Source organism: Rana temporaria, chromosome 2 (assembly GCF_905171775.1).
Source record: "Rana temporaria chromosome 2, aRanTem1.1, whole genome shotgun sequence".
Lineage (NCBI taxonomy): Eukaryota > Metazoa > Chordata > Amphibia > Anura > Ranidae > Rana > Rana temporaria.
In genome coordinates, this window is record NC_053490.1 from 18645102 (window position 1) to 18665606 (window position 20505).

A 20505-nucleotide genomic window follows, 5' to 3' on the forward strand; every position below is an offset into this window, starting at 1 on the left:
AAGACAAAAATCTGCAGAAAATCGGCTCCAGGTTTCTACCAACTTTTCAGCTGGCTTTAGGCTGGTCAAATCCAACGGCTTCTTCCGCATTTTGGTGCTTTTTTTTAAAGCTTGGTCTGTGTCCTGGTGCAGCCAGGCCCAGCAAACCCAACGCCGACTGTACTTCAAGAATCCAAGCCAATGAAGAGACATCCTTCTCCTGCTTCTGGGCTCAGTCCAGGAGATCTGCCATCTTTCTGTGACTCAACGTGGTGCCCGGGCAAGGTTAGAAAAAGTTTCCAGAATCAGTTTCGGACCACTATTCAGACAACTAAACAAACAAAAAAACAACAACAAAAAGAAATGTTACATTAGATCCATTAGGATGTACAGTTCAGATTCGACTACTTTCTCTTTATGTCAACATAAAACATTCATTATATACTGAAAAATATTCCACTATTGCATAAAACAAAAAATGTATTAACTAGGTTTTACCTTACCTAGGTGTTAATTTTGCGTATAGAAGGAAGGGGTTAATCCCTGTCATTTCCTGTCCTGGAGACACAACAGGAAGTGAGAGGGAGTGTCTACAACGTGATGGGAAATCCCCCCAGGCTATTGTCAGAGGAACAGGTGTCCCACTTGGAAAATGTACCTTCTGTTCTGCTGACAAGTGCAAAAGTTTGGTTTCTCACCGCTTTAAGTCTCAGTGATAATGGTTAGCAGGACAGCTGCAGCATCAGGCTGATGCTGCAGCTGTCTCACATCAGCTCTGAGCCTGAGAACCGAGCGATCACATGACTGCTGATCGCTCAGTTCTCGGTCTGCTTAAAGCAGAGAGCAGTGACTGTCAGTCATCGCTCTCCACAGTGCTCCTACACTACTCATTGGGAGCACTAGGCTGGAGAGGTGACATAGGGAGAGTTTTAAAGCGGTCCTCCACCCTAAAGTGGAGTCCCGCTGATCGGAACCCTCCCCCCCTCCGGTGTCACATTTGACACCTTTCAGGGGGGAGGGGGGTGCAGACACCTGTCTAAAGACAGGTATTTGCACCCACTTCCGGCCACACGATACGGGCGAAAGACGGGCATTCCGTCACATCCCGTCTGTCGCCCGTTGTGTGCTGGGAACACTCGGCTCCCAGCACACAGCGTGTGAGCCAATCGGCGGGCGCAGCGCGACTCGCGCATGCGCCGTAGGGAACCGGGCAGTGAAGCCGCAGCGCTTCACTTCCTGGTTCCCTCAGCGTGGATGGCGGGGGGAGCAGCAGAGTGACGAGCGATCGCTCGTGCTCTGCTGCGATCGGCGCTGGACTCCAGGACAGGTAAGTGTCCTAATATTAAAAGTCAGCAGCTGCAGTATTTGTAGCTGCTGACTTTTAATATTTTGTTCCCATGGCACATCCGCTTTAAGTAATTTCAGGCAGCTGGGTGGATCCTGACAATATTGTCAGGACCCTTAAGGCGGCGTACAGACGACCGGACAGTCCGCTGAAAATGGTCCGCCGGACCGTTTTCAGCAGACATGTCCCTCGGAGATTTCTGTATGATGGTTGTACACACCATCATACAGAAATCCGGCCGGACACGATACCCGGTGACGTGCCGCGACGATGACGTGGCGACGTGCATGCGAGGGATGGCAGCCGAGCGGACATGTCTGGTGAGTCGTACAGACGACCGAACATGTCCGACGGACAGGCTTCCAGCGGACATGTTTCTTAGCATGCTAAGAAACATTTGTCCGCTGGAAAACGGTCGGCTGGACAAATGTCCGCTGGAAACCTGTCCGGTCGGCCGTACACACGACCGAACATGTCTGCTGAAACTGGTCCGCGGACCAGTTTCAGCAGACATGTTCGGTCGTGTGTACGGGGCCTAAGCCTCGTACACACGATCGGATATCTGATGGAATCTAATCCGATGGATTTTTTCGTCAGATATCCGATAAAGCTGACTTTCATCAGTGTTGCCTACACACCATCAGTCAAAAATCCGACCGTGCCAAAGCGCGGTGACGTAAACCACTACGACATGCTGAGAAAAATTAAGTTCAATGCTTCCGAGCATGCGTGGATTTTTGACCGATGGACTTCCACACAGACGATCGTTTTTTTATCCATAGGAAATATGTAAAACATGTTCTTTTTTTTTCACCGATGGAAAACAAACCGATGGGGCCCACACACGATCGGTTTGTCCGATGAAAACAGTCTGTTTTCATCGGACAAACCGATCGTGTGTACAGGGCTTTACAGAGCCTGGAGGAGCTATGCAACACAATAGCCCGCTATCAGCTGATTCTGGGTCACAGGAAAACAAAAGTAGGGGCACTCTTGTGACCTAGAAGAGAAGTCAGGCCAAAAAAGCTTTGACCATACTTCTCTGTACTAAGGGCCAGATTCACAGCCAGCCGCCGTAACTTAAATATTCCCATTTAAGTTACACTGCCGGAAAATTTCTACCTAAGTGCCCGATCCACAAAGCACTTACACTTACCCGGCCGTACTGCGCATGCTCACGAGAAGCAACGCCTGCGCGGCCGGGAAGAAAAGCAACGCCTGCGCGGCCAGGAGGAGAAGCAACGCCTGCGCGGCCGGGAGGAGAAGCAACGCCTGCGCGGCCGGGAGGAGAAGCAACGCCTGCGCGGCCGGGAGGAGAAGCAACGCCTGCGCGGCCGGGAGGAGAAGCAACGCCTGCGTAGCCGGGAGGAGAAGCAACGCCTGCGCTGCCGGGAAGAGAAGCAACGCCTGCGCGGCCAGGAAGGGGAAGCAACGCCTGTGCGGCCGAGAGGAGAAGCTATGCCTGCGCGGCCGGGAGGAGAAGCAACGCCTGCGCGGCCGGGAGGAGAAGCAACGCCGGCGCGGCCGAGAGGAGAAGCAACGCCTGCGCGGCCAAGAGGAGAAGCAACGCCCCCGACTCTTCCCTCAGCAAACTGGAGCGAGGAGCAGCATCAACCTCCTAAGGTAAGGTAAGGCCACTGATTGCTGCCGCCTGTCTCCCGCGCAAAGGGGGGGGGGGGGCGCAGGTTTGTTTGCTGCCTCCTCCAAAATATTTTAGGCACGTCGGGTGTTTTTTCTGCTCAAAAGATTTTCTCCTGAATGCTCCAGTGATTTTTTGTTTTTGGTCTCTAAACACTCCTTTTCTCATACGCCTGTAAACACCCATGTGTGCACAAATCTAGAGTGCAAAATCTGGTGCAGCTTTGATCGCCAATCAGCTTCTAATTTCAGCTTCTTCAATTAGGCTTTGACAATAAAATCTGGAAGCCGATTGGTTTTTGTGTACCGCTGCACCAGATTTTGCACTCTCCAGTTTTAGTAAATCAACCCCATAGGCTAACAGAGGGGCATTTAGAGGCATTTAGAGGCTGAGAAAAAAACATCAAATGTCTGTAAATGGTCCCTGTGCATGAGGCCTAACGTTTAGATGTGAATTTGAACATTATGACACTTCTGTGATTGGACATCCGCTTGGGGCAGGTCAGTGTTTTTGATGGAAATGTCTCTTACCAGAACTACACACGGCCGAGCTCCACTTCTCTTCTGAAAAACAACGATAGTGGATGTTATCTACACCATATTGTCTGGATCTTTGCTACAGCATGCATTTCACCCCAGACCCCCGCCCCCCACTCCAGCCACACCCCTTTGTTTACACTAGCACTACCCGCTATAAGTCGCTGATCGATTACTAGTTAACCACTTCAGCCCCGGACCATTTGGCTGCCCTAACACCAGAGCACTTTTTGCGATTCGGCACTGCGTCGCTGTAACTGACAATTGCGCGGTCATGCAAAGTGGCTCCCAAACAAAATTTACATCCTTTTTTCCCACAAATAGAACTTTCTTTTGGTGGTATTTGATCACCTCTGCAGTTTTTATTTTTTGTGCTATAAACAAAAAAAATTACAATTTTGAAAACAAAAAATATTTAACTTTTTGCTATAATAAAAAAAATATTTTTTTACTAGCAATGGCGGCGATCCGCGATTTTTATTGTGACTGCGACATTACGACGGACACAGCGGACACCAGAAATAAGGCCCGGGCATTTTAGACTGAGCAGCCCGGGGGGGGGTTATGGGGCGGTGCTTCGCAAAAAAAAAGGAGTGACGACCAAATACCACAAAAAGAAAGCTCTATTTGTGAAAAAAAAATGAATAAAAAAAAGGACTGAAGCTCACAGTGTGCAGTGATATCAGAGTGAGCCAGCGTACACATGACCGAGAAACTCGCCGGGCGAAACACATCGTTTTCCCCGTCGAGTTCCTTGTTCGGCTGTCAAAAAACTCGTCGAGCCAAATTTTCCCATTGCCCGTCGAGGAAATAGAGAACATGCTCTCTTTTTGGCTCGACGAGTTTCCCGACGGGTTTCTCGGCGAAAAGTGTACACACTACCGGTTTTCTCGGCAGAATACGTCTCCCATCGAGTTTCTTGCTGGATTCTCACGAGAAAACCATTCGTGTGTACGCGGCCTAAGCCATTTTAGTCCAGGAGCGGAACCTGTACAAGTGTGGAAGCCTGAAAAGGAAGGCCGGAGATCAGCATCTTCCTGTATTACCACACAGCCGGGTGTAGGTGCAGACCTTGCCCAACCTCTGTACACTTACCTCCTAGATAAGCACAGTTGAAGTAGCTGCACAATTCACAGGTACTGTTCAGGATATAGAAGCTTCCTTCCTTCTTCACGTAATGGAACTTCTCAGCCACCGGGATCAATACTTCCTGCTCTTTGGGATAAGAAGAGATTTTATGGATGTCAACTCCAAAGCAAGTTGTGATTTCGAAGAAGAGTCCTCCATGATAGGCTTTAGCCACTTCGATGTTCAAGGAGGAAGAGGTGAACCTCCCAAACCTCAGAAAAGTCTCAGACACCTCAAACGTCTTGTCCGTACCCCGGTAGGCCGTGTGCCGCTTTCTAGAGTTCTTCTTCATGAGCTGCAGAGCCCTGGTGATGTAGAAGTGTAGGGCCTTATAGTGGAAGATCAGCATGTAGTCTTCTCGGGATTTCCCCGCCAAGCTGACATTCCGATTGAAGGCTTTGTAGATGGGGTCACCTTCTGGCCAATCTGTGGTGTAGACAGTGATGGCAACCCCAAATTCATCCTGAAAGCCAGGAGGAATACGAAGTTTTGGCTTCAACCTATTCCATTGTTCCTCTGCGCGGTTCCACGCGGCGCCAAATGCTAAGTTTATGGACTTCTCAAGGGTTAGGATTTTCGGCATCACATGGGTCTCTAGGACGTCTTCACAGCCTTTGTACTGGTCATCAAATGCGTTGAACATGAAGTCCAGGTTCAGGGGGTTACATTGTGCCTGACAGTAATAAGATCTAAAATTAGTTACTTTTCTGTAATATCAATTAGTAATTAAATCCAAAAATGTATATAAATACAAATTAAAGGGGTTGTAAAGGTTTGTTTTTTATTTTCTAAATAGGTTCCTTTAAGCTAGTGCATTGTTGCTTTCACTTACCTTTTCCTTCCATTTCCCTTCTAAATGTTTTTTCTTTGTTTTCTTTGTCTGAATTTCTCACTTCCTGTTCCTCCTCAGTAAGCTGTTCTGGCTGACTAACCCCCAGCCAGAACGGCTCAGATGATGGGGCAAGCTTAGGAGAAACAGGAAGTGAGAAATTCAGACAAAGAAAAAAAACTGTCAGGAAAGGTTCCACTCACTGGTGATACCATCTGATATTTGGTGTGCAGTACTGATGTCCACCAACAGGTGTCTCCTGGCAGTTTGGAACTGTCAGGAGAGCGTTTCCCTGCTGGTGTTGTGATCTTTGGGCCGCAGTACTGGCATCCACCAGCGGGTGGATCCTGGCAGGATGGAGCAGATATCTCCTCCTGCAATTAGGAATCACCTGAACCTGATAGCAGGTAATGGTATAAAAACCGTCCAGGTTCAACATACCTTGCCTTGGCTTTGTCTTGTGCCCTGATTTGTACCTTGTTCCTGAACCTGTTATCTGAATCTGAACCTGATCCTGACTCTGATCCTGATCCTGACTCTGATCCTGATCCCTACCTGTTTCTGTCAGTCCTGTATCCCTGGATCCCTACCCTGCTATCTGATCCCGTCCACACTCTCCCTTTCCATTGCTCCTTGTCCCCCATTTGCTGACCTCCCATTATGACCCTGGCTTAGCTAGACTACGTTTCCGATATTCCCTTTGGCTATATTTATTCGTCTGATTACTGTTATTTTGGGGTCTTGTCTATTATTGGTTTGTTGTGCACTGTGTATTATTGGAGGTGGTTGTGTTACATATTATTCACTTTTCATTATTAAATTATTACTTTCTTCACCTATATACAGTACAGACCAAAAGTTTGGACACACCTTCTCATTCAAAGAGTTTTCTTTATTTTCATGACTATGAAAATTGTAGATTCACACTGAAGGCATCAAAACTATGAATGAACACAGTGAAACAACTGGAAATATATTTCATATTCTAGGTTCTTCCACCTTTTGCAGCAGACACATCTCTAGAACTGTTAGGAGGAGACTGTGTGAATCAGGCCTTCATGGTAGAAGATCTGCTAGGAAACCACTGCTAAAGAAAGGCAACAAGCAGAAGAGACTTGTTTGGGATAAAGAACACAAGGGATGGACATTAGACCAGTGGAAATCTGTGCTTTGGTCTGATGAGTCCAAACTTGAGATCTTTGGTTCCAACCCCCGTGTCTTTGTGCGACGCAGAAAAGGTGAACGGATGGACTCTACATGCCTGGTTCCCACCGTGAAGCATGGTGGAGGAGGTGTGATGGTGTGGGGGTGCTTTGCTGGTGACACTGTTGGGGATTTATTCAAAATTGAAGGCATACTGAACCAGCATGGCTACCACAGCATCTTGCAGCGGCATGCTATTCCATCCGGTTTGCGTTTAGTTGGACCATCATTTATTTTTTAACAGGACAATGACCCCAAACACACCTCCAGGCGGGGGAAGGGCTATTTGACCAAGAAGGAGAGTGATGGGGTGCTGCGCCAGGTGACTACCTCTTGAAGCTCATCAAGAGAATGCCAAGAGTGTGCCAAGCAGTAATCAAAGCAAAAGGTGGCTACTTTGAAGAACCTAGAATATGAAATATATTTTCAGTTGTTTCACACTTTTTTGTTATGTATAATTCCACATGTGTTACTTCATAGTTTTGATGCCTTCAGTGTGAATCTACAATTTTCATAGTCATGAAAATAAAGAAAACTCTTTGAATGAGAAGGTGTGTCCAAACTTTTGGTCTGTACTGTACGTCTGGTTAACTTGTGCAGTCCACACAGTTCTGATCGCAACTGATTCACGACAAAAACATTTAGAAGGGAAGTCGAAGGAAAAGGTAAGTGAACCAACAATGCACTAGCTTAAAGCGGTTGTATACCCCCCGATATTTTTTTAATATACCTGTAAGGCAAAAGGCATAATGAGCTAGTATGATCCTTCCAATCAGCCTGGTGATTTTCATTCATTCGTTGTAGTACGCGAGTTTTACGTAATTGAAGTTTCGCCAAGGCTGATTGGAAGGAGAAGGTTGGAAGCATACACTGGCAGATTTGTGGGTGATGCAGAGTGAGATTTAAAGGAGAAAGGTATAGCTGACACCACAAGCACGGACCTGGAGATTTCTGCATAGTGGCAGATACTATGAAAGTGAGATACCCCTGTGTGGGGTGAGTGCATTACCCATAGGGGGCGCCATAAGTATCACAAAAGCATGGCTTTGAAGAGCACCTGCCACTTTATACTTGTCCATTTGGATTGATTAATGGGCAATATATGATCACAGATTATTCATTTAATTTTCACATGAATTGTATACAAGCACGGTGAAGTGTCATTTCTTCAGGGTTGTCACATGAAAAGATAGAATAAAATATCTACAAAAATGTGAGGGGTGTACTTACTTTTGTGAGATACTGTATATCCCATAACTTTCCTACAGACTAAATAATATAAAACTGATTTGTGTTATTTTCAGCAAGGAAAATTTAGCAGGATACATTGTGGCCTAAATTTATGAAGAAAGATTATTTGAAAAAATGTATAACAGAAACAAAGAAACGTGTTATGTTCCCACATTTTCAGTCTTTTTTTTTATTTATTTTGCAAAAAAATAATAATAAATTAAAATAAAACCAGTGGTGATTAAATGTCACTAAACGAAAGATCTATTTGTCTGAACAAAATGATAAATATTTTGTTTGGGTACAGTGTTGTATGACCGCACAATTGTCATTTAAAATGTGACAGCGCTGAAAGCTGAAAATTGGCCTGGGCAGGAAGGGGGGTAAAAGTGCCCAGTATTGAAGTGGTTAGGTTTGGTCGCCAGCCCCCCGCCCCCCCCCCCCCCCCCCCCAGTCTGCTGATTGGACAATGAGGAGCAGAGGCAGACTGATAAGATCATCCCTCATCTCTCTACACCTGCACAGTACTGTGCAATATATAGGAGCCCAGAATTCTTATTCCTGTACATGTATGCAGTGCAAGGACCTGAATGGGACCCAGTATCAGCCTCTTGCAATCCCAGTGCAGCAGAGCTCAGAGAGAAGGGGGGGGGGGGGGAGAAGCAGCAGAAGCCATTCAGGTGTGCTGCAGTACAAGTAGCATGTTGATAGTAGAAGAGAACAGCATGACACAGAGACAAACTCATCAGTCTGCTGCTTCTCCTTTCACTGTCCAGTCACAGAGGTAGGCGGAGACAGTAAGAGAAGGTGAAACTGCAGGTGTGCTGTGTAGCAGAGCTGTGAAAATATTGGGACTGGATGAACAGAAGTGCAATTTGCTTGGAGTTAGGGGGTTGGAGCCTCTGCTGGCTTCTATTGCTCTCTGGTGTGCCGTTGCAGAGAGTTTTCCTTACTTCCTGTTCTGGTTTCAATGTTGTAAGCGGGACAGGAAGTGAGGGGAAATCTCCTACAGGGGAGAAGCAGAGAGAGCAATAACACACAGATGGGAAGACTTAGTACATAGCAGTGTGGTGTGATGTGGTTACACTTTGTACATTCAGTTTTACCTCCGGCCACAAGTTGTAGTTCTTCACTTCACCTGCGCTTTTCTTTGCCTCCATCTTCCCGCCAGCAGTTTTATCCTTGTAGTCGGGATCATAGTAATCTGGAAAACAGGGGAGCCTTCTTGTTCATTACTTCTCTCTCCACATGGGGTATTTTTTTTTTTTTTTAAATCGTAGCTGCACCACTACTACCGTTAGAAATGAATTACTTGGAGTAGCGACAATTCACACAGCCAATGGAACAAATGTCTCCCTATGGAGTCAGCTACACAATATGCATGCAACAGAGATCCAGGTCATGTGATCCCATAATGCTCTAGCCGTGTGCAAAGAATTGCTGCCAATGCCACTTCCTGGGCCATATTCTTAAAGAAAGTAGGCGAGCGGCGCGTAAGCCATTTACACTCCGCCGCCCCAACCTACAGGAGCAAGTGCTGTATTCCCCAAACACTTGCTCCGTAGTTTGGGGCGGCGTAGTGTAATTGGCCCGGCGTAGCCACGCGTATATCCAAGGGGGCGGCTTCTATTTAAATTAAGCGCGTCCCCGATTTTAACGAACTGCGCATGCGCCGGGCTTCAAATAGCCCAGTGCGCATGCTCCAGTTCTCGGCGTAAAACGTCAATGACGCCGACGTGTGCGTCATTGACGTAAAGTCGTATTCAAGAACGACTTAGTAAAACGACGTACCCGACGGGAAAACACGACGCGGGCCCGACGCCATACTTAACATGGCCTACGTGGGACTGGCGTAAGGTTACCCCTCATATAGCAGGGGTAAACTTACGCCTACGCAAACGACGTAAGCGACGGTCACGCGACGCAAATTCGTTCGGGAATCGGCGTATCAGGCTCATTTGCATAAACAAATGAGACCTGAACGTAAACGCCACCTAGCGGCCGGCGGAGTAATTACATTTAAGATCCGACAGTGTAAGTGACTTACACATGTCGGATCTTCAGCGTATCTATGCGAAAATTATTCTAAGAATCAGTCGCATAGATATACTGGCCAAAAAAGAGAGATACGATGGAGTATCCTGAGATACTCCATTGTAACTTTACTCAGAATATGGCCCCCTGTGTCTAGCTACTCCATAGCAAGCCTCATCTGGAAAGCAATCAATTCCACTACCACCAATGTTAGGGGTTGATATTGCACTCACTGACACCCATGCTGGTGGTTATTATTACTGCATCCAATGACACCAATTTTGGGGAATATGATTGCGTCCATTGATACCAATCCTGGAAGTTACTATTGCACTCGCTGATACCAATGCTATAGGTTATTATTGCACACACTGACACAGATTCTGGGAGTTGTTATTGCATCCACTGACACCAATGCTGGGGGTTAATATTGCACTCACTGATGTCAATGCTGAGGGTTGTTATTGCACTCACTGACACCAATGTTGGGGGTCATGATTGAACTTACTGTCACTAATGCTGTGAGTTATGGTACTGCATTACCATGTGATGCAAAAAATGTAGCAGGACCCAAATTTTGGGGCACTAAAGTGCCAAAATACAATGCTATTGTGTGGCCCTCTGTAAATGTTTTGGTGGCCACACTTTAGGCCCCTTATAAGATTCAAGTTGACCACCACTGATCTAGTGCATAACCCATCCTTCAGCCCAGTGGTCTCCAAACTGTGGCTCTTTGCTTGCTTTTATCCAGCCCCTGGGCAACAGTGGGGTATAGTTCTTGCCACTACTAGCACCAACAATGGGGTACTAGTTCTCTCACTGACACCAATGATGGGGCACCATCACTCTCCCTAATACCAATGACAGAGCATTGCTTACTCCCACTAACGCAAGGACATTTTCTTCTCCCATTGGCCCCTTTCCCCTTAATCTGTCCCCCCTGAAATCTGAAGGACAGTAAACGGACGATGACGTCAGCAAGAGCAGTTTGGCCACACCCACTGTTCACTGCAGCACGCTGCTTTATCACTCTCTTTGGGGAACCCATAGATGTCCCAGGTCTTTTATAATCCTATAGTGTGTAGTACTGGGGAAAAAAAAAAAAACATGCCCTGTGCTGCTAAAGTGTTTGGCTTAACCACTTCCCGCCCGGTCAATATACAATTGACGTCCGGGAAGTGGTTGCGAAATCCTGACTGAACGTCTATTGACGTCCTGCAGGATTTCATGCCGGCGCGCGCCCGTGGGGGCGCGCAGCGCGGCGATCGGTGATGCGTGGTGTCAGTCTCCGGCGGAGGCTCTTTACCACGTGAACAGCCGTGTCCAACCATCACGATGATCACGGCTGTTTGACAGACGCGAGTAGAGGAGAGTCGATCGCCGGCTCTCCTGACAGGGGGGGTTCACGCTGATTGTTTATCAGCGCAGCCCCCCCTCGGATGCCAACACTGGACCACCAGGGAGTGCCCGCCGGTGATCAAACGAGCAAAAAACAATAAAAAAAAAAAAAACTCCAATAATAAAAAAAAAAATAACACAATCGATGCCAATCAGTGCCCACAAATGGGCACTGACTGGCAACATGGGCACTGGCTCAAATGATGCCCAGCAATGCCATCAGTGCCACCCCTCAGTGTCCATCAGTGCCACCCAGTGTCACCTCCTAGTGCCCATCCATGCCCAGTGCCCATCTGTGCCACCCATAAGTACCCATCAGTGCCACCCATAAGTGCCACCCATGAGTGCCGCCAAAGAGTGCCCAGTGCCGCCTATGAGTGCCCATCAGTGCCGCCTATGAGTGCAGCATACCAGTGCCGCCTATCAGTGCCTCCTAACGGTGCCCATCAGTGCCACCTCATCGGTGCCCATCAGTGCCACCTCATCTGTGCCCATAATTGAAGAAGAAAACGTACTTATTTACAAAAAAAATTAACAGAAAAAAATAAAAACTTAATTTTTTTTTAAAAAATTGGTCTTTTTTTAGTTGTTGCGCAAAAAATAAAAATCGCAGAGGTGATCAAATACCACCAAAAGAAAGCTCTACTTGTGGGAACAAAATTAATATCTCCTAATGGGGACACCTGTTTCAGTGGCTGTCCCTCATGTTGGACAAATTTCCCCTCACTTCCTGTGGTGCCACTGGTACAGGAAGTAGGAAGAACTGCTCTAATTGGAACATTCACAGCAGTTAATAAAAGCCCTTCCTCTCTCCATACACACACACACACACACACACACACACACACACACAAATGCCCCTTTAATGAAGGCCGGTCATCCATTTCATGTTCTTATTCTTCTCTTACCTGCAGTAAAGCCCACTAATTCTGGATACACGGAGATGGAGGTGAGGAAGAGTAGAATCATTGTCTGTGTGTGTGTTCCCCGATATTCTGTGGAGGAAGAGGATAAAACAAGTGAGCAACTCTCATCTCTCCGCAGACCTTACTACATACACCCTTTTACAAAGTTCCTGTGTAGTGTTTATATTACTCCTGCATGTTGTTTGGCTGGCAGCCCAAGCAGAGCACTACTTCTGCTGCCCTCATTCTAGGAGTTTAGCAGCTAAAAACCTAAAATACCCCTCAGTGTAATGTTCTCTCTCACTAACAAGCAAGAAGTCTATTGTAGACTTGCAGATCGCTGGGTTTGTTCCAGGAATGGTCAGTCTGCGGGAACAATGGATCAGCTGACCTGAAGTCTCTGGTGAAGTCCACTGTAAGGCTGATACAATTATACAGGGGTCTCCAAACTTTTCAGTCTCCATCCCCCTTATATGAGGGTCCATATCAGTGTTTCCCTTACATAAGGGCCCCCATCATTGTCCCTCTTTACATAAGGGTCCCCATCTGGAGTCCCCCTTACATCAGAGTCGGCATCATTGTCCCTCTTTACATCAGAGTCGGCATCATTGTCCCTCTTTACATCAGAGTCGGCATCATTGTCCCTCTTTACATCAGAGTCTGCATCATTGTCCCTCTTTACATCAGGGTCCCCATCAGAGTTCCCTTTACATCAGGGTTGCAACCAAAGTCTCCTTTACATCAGGGTCCCCAGGAGTTCCTCCTTCATCACAGTCCCCATCATTGTCCCCCTTACATCAGGGTCTCCATCAGAGTCCCTTTTTACATCAGGGTTGCAATCAGAGTCTCCCTTACATCACGGTCCCCCAATGTCCCTCTTTACATCAGGGTCCCCATCAGAGTTCTTTACATCAGGGTTGCAATCAGAGTCTCCCTTACATCAGGGTCCCCATCAATGGCCCTCCTTACATCAGGGTCCCAACCAGAGTTCCCTTTACATCAGAGTCCCCATCAGCATTCCCCTTACATCAGAGTCCCCATCAGCATTCCTCTTACATCAGAGTCCCCATCAGCATTCCCCCTACATCAGGGTCCCCATCAGCATTCCCCTTACATCAGAGTCCCCGTCAGCATTCCCCTTACATCAGAGTCCCCGTCAGCATTCCCCTTACATCAGAGTCCCCGTCAGCATTCCCCTTACATCAGAGTCCCCGTCAGCATTCCCCTTACATCAGAGTCCCCGTCAGCATTCCCCTTACATCAGAGTCCCCGTCAGCATTCCCCTTACATCAGAGTCCCCGTCAGCATTCCCCTTACATCAGAGTCCCCGTCAGCATTCCCCTTACATCAGAGTCCCCATCAGCATTCCCCTTACATCAGAGTCCCCATCAGCATTCCCCTTACATCAGAGTCCCCATCAGCATTCCCCTTACATCAGAGTCCCCGTCAGCATTCCCCCTACATCAGAGTCCCCATCAGAATTCCCCTTACATCAGAGTCCCCATCAGCATTCCTCTTACATCAGAGTCCCCATCAGCATTCCCCCTACATCAGAGTCCCCATCAGAATTCCCCTTACATCAGAGTCCCCGTCAGCATTCCCCTTACATCAGAGTCCCCGTCAGCATTCCCCTTACATCAGAGTCCCCGTCAGCATTCCCCTTACATCAGAGTCCCCGTCAGCATTCCCCTTACATCAGAGTCCCCGTCAGCATTCCCCTTACATCAGAGTCCCCGTCAGCATTCCCCTTACATCAGAGTCCCCGTCAGCATTCCCCTTACATCAGAGTCCCTGTCAGCATTCCCCTTACATCAGAGTCCCCGTCAGCATTCCCCTTACATCAGAGTCCCCATCAGCATTCCCCTTACATCAGAGTCCCCATCAGCATTCCCCTTACATCAGAGTCCCCATCAGCATTCCCCTTACATCAGAGTCCCCATCAGCATTCCCCTTACATCAGAGTCCCCATCAGCATTCCCCTTACATCAGAGTCCCCATCAGCATTCCCCTTACATCAGAGTCCCCGTCAGCATTCCCCTTACATCAGAGTCCCCGTCAGCATTCCCCTTACATCAGAGTCCCTGTCAGCATTCCCCTTACATCAGAGTCCCCGTCAGCATTCCCCTTACATCAGAGTCCCCATCAGCATTCCCCTTACATCAGAGTCCCCGTCAGCATTCCCCTTACATCAGAGTCCCCGTCAGCATTCCCCTTACATCAGAGTCCCCATCAGCATTCCCCTTACATCAGAGTCCCCATCAGAGAGTTTTGCAAGTGGGCTTCTGGTGTGTTTTGGGCTTTGTTCACACCAGTGCAACTCCAAAGCCGTGCGATTTCAAAGTGTGACTTGGATGCAACTTTACACTTCCTGGCATTCAAGTTGCACTAAAGTTTCATCAAAGGAGCACAGGGACCTTTTCAAAGTCGCTACGACTTTAAGTCACATAGATTGGAGTGGGTGCCATTGAAATCAATGGGCTGCGACTTGTCATGCAACTTTGGGCACATAAAGTCACATGACAAGGAGCAATTCTAGGAGCATATTAAAAAAAAAAAAAAAAAGCAGCGACTCTGAAATTCAGCAATCACTGCAGATAAATCTGCCTGCTGCATGCGTTATAAATGTCAGGGACTGATTCACCACCAGTGGATGTTTGGTGAAAGGAACATTCACTGCCTTGTAAATAAGTGTTGAGCGTTTGTATTTTTTTCATTAGGGCATAAGGAGATAATAACTAGCCTATATCGCCATCTTCTGGCTGAATATAAGAATGTATCTGCAATATTTCATATTTATCTTTATCTTTATATATACAGCCCTCAAAATTTCCACTCGCCTACTAGCATTTGGCGAGTGGATTTAAGCTGGGGGCGAGTGATGACAGGGCTGCATGACCAATCTCCCTCCAATCTGTGCCTACACTTAGAGTCCCGATGAGATTGGCGGCCGAAGAGGAAAGGTGCATGCTCGGGAAAAGTAGTCTGGTGAGCCGCGCACAGGCAGAGCAGTACACAGGTGCTCTCCTTACAATACTCATTAAGCCATGGGACCCAACAGTATGACCTCTCTGAGCCTGCCCCCCTCCCTCGGGTCCCGACCAATGTAGCTGGAGAGCAGAAAGTAATGAGTGAGGTGGAGGATTGCCAAAATGACCACTCCGGTGCAGCGCTCACTGAAAGTTGCCCTGACATGAGAGCGGCAGCCTTCTAGTTTGTGCAGTTTTCTTCTCCTTGTGCTCTATGTAAGTTTAGCCTGAACACTGTGATCAGACTGGTCTCAATGTGTGCTGTGCGCTGTCAGTGTGCGCTGTGCTATGGTGTCAATGGCTGTGCAGTTGTGTGGATCTCAGCGCTGGATTGTACTCCCTCCCGCTGTGCTGCAGCTCCTCTCCTCTCTGCCAGCCTGAATAAAAGGGGGAAGTGGGGACATGCAAGCGTGGAGCCGCACACACAGGCTCCTGATGATGAGATGAATGGGAGAGAGAGAGAGGATGGATGGGAGTTGCAGAGGAGACAGCAAGAGAATGGGGAAGAGACCCAGTTCTAGTGCCCTGTCCCTCTGGTCTGCCCCCAGTGCCCTGTCCCTCTGGTCTGCCCCCAGTGCCCTGTCCCTCTGGTCTGCCCCCAGTGCCCTGTCCCTCTGGTCTGCCCCCAGTACCCTGTCCCATTTTGTTAAAGTTGTTGTTGGTAATATTGAATTTTGTAACTTGATTCTGCATAAAACATTGTCATTCCATGAGATAATCTACAAGGGCGCGTTTACGGGTGCCATTAGGCGCAGGGCAGTGTATGAATTAGGTGGGGCAACTGGTGGCGAGTAACTCTTGAGGCCTGGCTAGTAGCTCAGGGCTTGAAATTTTGAGCCCTGTATATATATATATATATATATATATATATATAGCTGCACAGTGAAGGCAAGTATAACATGTTTGTTATTTAAAACATTTTTTTTACCTTTAGTGATACTTTAAGAGTATGGTGATTTATGGGGTGGATCCTCAGGATGTTCCATATGTGCTTAGGACCTCCACTAAAGGTCTCAGCCTTCTCGTAAGAGGCCGATTTTTTGTGGGGGTGGAGACACTATGGGCTCGTTTACACTTGCTTCAATATGTGACATTGGACACGCTTATTTAACCACTTCATTACTGGGCACTTAAACCCCCTTCATGCCCAGACCAATTTTCAGCTTTCAGCGCTGACGCATTTTGAATGACAATTGCACGGTCATACAACACTGTACCCAAATTATATTTTTATAGTTTTTTTTCCCACAAATAGAGATTTCGTTTGGTGGTATTTGATCACCTCTGTGGTTTTTATTTTTTGTGCTATAAACAAAAAATTTTGAAAAAAAAAACACAATTTACTTTTTGTTATAATAATATCCCAATTTTTTTATGTTTTTTTCCTCGGTTTAGGCCAAAACGTATTCTTCTACATATTTTTGTTAAAAAAAAAAAAAAAAAATCGCAATAAGCGTATATTGATTGGTTTGCGCAAAAGTTATAGTGCCTACAAAATAGGGGATAGATTTAGGATTTTTTTTTATTTTTTACTAGTAATGGCGGTGATCTGTGATTTTTTTTGTCAGTCCTGCGATATTGCGGCGGACATATGGGACACTTTTGACACAATTTTGGGACCATTCACATAGCGATCAGTGCTATAAATATGCACCAATTACTGTATAAATGTGACTGGCAGGGAAGGGGTTAACACTAGGGGGTGAGGAAGGGGTTAAATGTAATCCCTGGGTGTGTTCTAACTGTGTGTGGAGGGGACTGACTGGGGGAGGTGACCAATCTGTGTCACTATGTACAAGGGACACAGCATCGTTCTCCTCTCTCCCTCACAGGACGTGGAGCTCTGTGTTTACACACAGAGCTCCACGTCCATGCTGTCACCGCCGATCGCGGGTAGCTGGCGGACATTGCGGCCGCCAGGCACGCGCATCCGCTTCCCAGCGATGCGCCGGGCACAGTGTTTCCCCGCTGCGTCCACCCGGCACTTGAGAGCCGCGTTGTGGACTATAGCGCGGCTCTCAAGTGGTTAAAGAACTCTGAATGCTAATCATATCGCCTGTCCCACATTGTGTTCGCTTAGAAAACGATAACCCATGCCGCTTTCCTGGTGCTTCAAAGTGCCTCCAAAGCCTCCATAGAAGTCTATGACAATGCTCACTAACAGCACCTGCAGCTTTTGAGACTTTTGTTCAGCATTGGCTTCACTTTGTTTTGGAAGTATTGCAGGTACAAGATATCCCAAGATGCACTGGGAAACCAATGAGCGAGCCGGATAGAGGTCATCAGCAGTCGCTTCCGGTTCAGGTGTATCTGTTCTGGAAGTGTCTGGTGTAGTCGTCACATCTGGAGCGCACTTGAGCGGAGCAACTAGCAGACGGCACACGTGGTGTGTAACATATGGTTCTCCTCCTTTCTGGAAAACCGATCACAAACAGTGAAACTTGGTCCTTTCACTTCTGAAAAACGCACGGTGTCATGCGGGGTCCCTCAAGGATCCCCCCTGTCGCCGGTACTGTTCAACATCTATCTTCGCCCCCTCTTTGAAATCATCAGCAGCCAAAAACTACTTTATCACTCCTATGCAGATGACACACAACTGTATTTTCGCATCTGCAACAAAAAGGATCATCATCTAAGTCTAGAGAAATCCCTCCCTTTGATAGAAAACTGGATGACAAAGAGTTATCTTAAACTCAATGGGGCGAAAACAGAACTTCTTCTGTTTCACGCCAATCGTAAGAATCAACCGGCAACAACCTGGACACCTCCGCCCATTCTGGGCCAAATCATCTCCCCTAGCACCAAAGTCAAAAGTCTCTGGGTCATCTTTGACACCTTCATGACAATGGATGCACAAATAGGGTCAGTAGTCAGCGGATCCCACCATCTGCTGCGCCTACTACGCAGACTTACTCCATTCATTCCCAAAGAAGACATAGCAGTCGTGGTGGGAACAATTGTGAACTCCAGACTGGACTATGCCAATGCCCTTTACCTCGGACTCCCAAAGTACCAAATCGCTCGTCTGCAAGTCGTTCAAAATTCGTCCGCCAGACTGGTGACTGGGAAAAAACCATGGGAATCAATCTCACCTTCGCTGAAATCCCTTCACTGGTTACCAGTAAAAGACAGAATTGCTTTGAAAGCTCTCTGTCTGATACATAAGTGCATCCATGGGAAGGCTTCCCAAATATCTGTGCGAAAAAAATCAAAGCTCACAACCCCAATCGCGTTCTGCGATCCACCAACCAAAATCTACTCCAGATACCCAAAGCCAAATACAAGTCCAAAGGAGAGCGAAGATTTGCGCTCCAAGGTCCCAGACTATGGAACGCTTTACCGACCAGCATTCGGTTGGAGGAAAATTACTTGACCTTTAGAAGAAAGATCAAAACTCATCTCTTTTGATATCAAAGGAGACAGGAACAACGAGCGCCCAGAGGCGATTTAGTTTGCATGTGCCGCGCTATATAAGTTCTTCACTCACTCACTCATATGAACGCTATATAGTGGAAGGCTAGCGGGGACCTGAGAGATAGGACTGAGCGGCAGAGGATCAGCGGAGCTGGAGAAACTAGCAATGTCACATGTGGTGTGCAGTTTGGAAATAATATAGGAGGTGTGCTGAGTTCCCGGGTCTGTACACCTGCTGTGCCCATTATGAGGGGTTCCCACCATCCCTGTGCTGAGTTCTCAGGTTTTCACCCCTGCTGTGCCCAAATGGGTGGATTTAGTGATCATTTGCTTTAATAAAATGGAAACAATGTAACAAAGATGGAGAAGTCCCTATAAACTTTACACAGCCGTGCTGTAAGGGGGAAGATCCCCGGACACAGGCTGGCTCGCTCCCCGGACTCACATTGGCTGTCCCGGGTGACACAGGATGGCTCGCTCCCCGGACACAGGATGGCTCGCTCCCCGGACACAGGATGGCTCCCTCCCTGGACTCACATTGGCTGTTCCGGGGGACAGAGGCTGGCTCGCTCCCCGGATTCACATTGGTTGTTCCAGGGGACACAGGCTGGCTCGCTCCCTGGACTCACATTGGCTGTCCCCGTTGACACAGGCTGGCTCGCTCCCCGGACACAGGCTGGCTCGCTCCCCGGACACAGGCTGGCTCGCTCCCCGGACACAGGATGGCTCGCTCCCCGGACACAGGATGGCTCGCTCCCCGGACACAGGATGGCTCGCTCCCCGGACACAGGATGGCTCGCTCCCCGGACACAGGATGGCTCGCTCCCCGGACACAGGATGGCTCGCTCCCCGGACACAGGATGGCTCGCTCCCCGGACACAGGATGGCTCGCTCCCCGGACACAGGCTGGCTCGCTCCCCGGACACAGGCTGGCATGCTCCCCGGACACAGGCTGGCACGCTCCCCGGACACAGGCTGGCACGCTCCCCGGACACAGGCTGGCTCGCTCCCCGGACACAGGCTGGCTCGCTCCCCGAACTCACATTGGCTGTTCCGGGGGACACAGGTTGGCTTGCTCCCTGGACTCGCTCCCCGGACTCACATTGGTTGTTCCGGGGGACACAGGCTGGCTCGCTCCCCGGAATCACATTGGCTGTTCCGGGGGACACAGGCTGACTCGCTCCCTGGACACAGGCTGGCTCGCTCCCCGGACACAGGCTGGCTCGCTCCCCGGACTCACATTGGTTGTTCCGGGGGACACAGGCTGGCTCGCTCCCCGGACACAGGCTGGCTCGCTTCCCGGACACAGATTCGCACATTGGGTGGAGACGTTGGATCCTCCCCAGATAGTAGATGTAATGTGTAGAACTGGTTGTGAAATGTGATGTGGTGTCTGGCAGGGATGTGTGGAGAGTTTGTACACTTACTGTCCCAGTCCCGTGTGCCGTGCTCTGTATACAATGTGTATGGTGTCACCCACTCAGACTCACCGACACGCAGGCCTCAGGTGTCAGCTGTGCGGACCACCACGCCTCGTTCTCCCCGGGGATGGGATGGTGGTGAAGGGTGGGGGCGGGGGGATTGGGTTCCCTGTGCGGATCAGTTGAAAAGTTTTCTGAGTTGAAGTTTCTTCTTCCTGTATGAGAGAGAAGAGGAAGCCAATCAGAGGGAAGTGTCAGCAAAACCTCTGACTGTGACACGCCGATTAACCCTTCCACTGCTGGAGGAGAGTCACACATCGCTCTGCCCCCCCCCCCCAGGATTAACCCTTCCACTGCTGGAGGAGTGTCACATCGCTCTGCCCCCCCCCCGGATTAACCCTTCCACTGCTGGAGTGTC

At 48.4% G+C, this 20505-nt stretch overlaps 1 protein-coding gene across 1 annotated transcript; it reads right to left on the reverse strand.

Annotated features, from left to right (window-relative positions):
- Nucleotides 1–98: 98 nt before the first annotated feature.
- On the reverse strand, nt 99–20329 carry LOC120928874 (ecto-ADP-ribosyltransferase 5-like). Its single transcript, XM_040339935.1, has 6 exons — nt 20157–20329; nt 12230–12316; nt 8996–9093; nt 4595–5300; nt 3494–3526; nt 99–310 (listed from the first exon to the last, which is right to left on the reverse strand). Exons 2-6 carry the CDS (start codon nt 12288–12290, stop codon nt 303–305), a joined length of 906 nt encoding a protein of 301 aa, XP_040195869.1. The 5' UTR covers nt 12291–12316; nt 20157–20329; the 3' UTR covers nt 99–302.
- Between the last annotated feature and the right edge of the window lie 176 nt (nt 20330–20505).

Excerpts from the sequence above, each read along its gene's own strand:
- LOC120928874 (XM_040339935.1), bottom strand. The coding sequence starts at position 12,290 with ATGATTCTACTCTTCCTCACCTCCATCTCCGTGTATCCAGAATTAGTG. Across the intron at positions 9,094-12,229 it reads ATTAGTGGGCTTTACTGCAG|ATTACTATGATCCCGACTAC; the intron begins GTAAGAGAAGAA and ends CCTGTTTTCCAG. Across the intron at positions 5,301-8,995 it reads ACTACAACTTGTGGCCGGAG|GCACAATGTAACCCCCTGAA; the intron begins GTAAAACTGAAT and ends TATTACTGTCAG.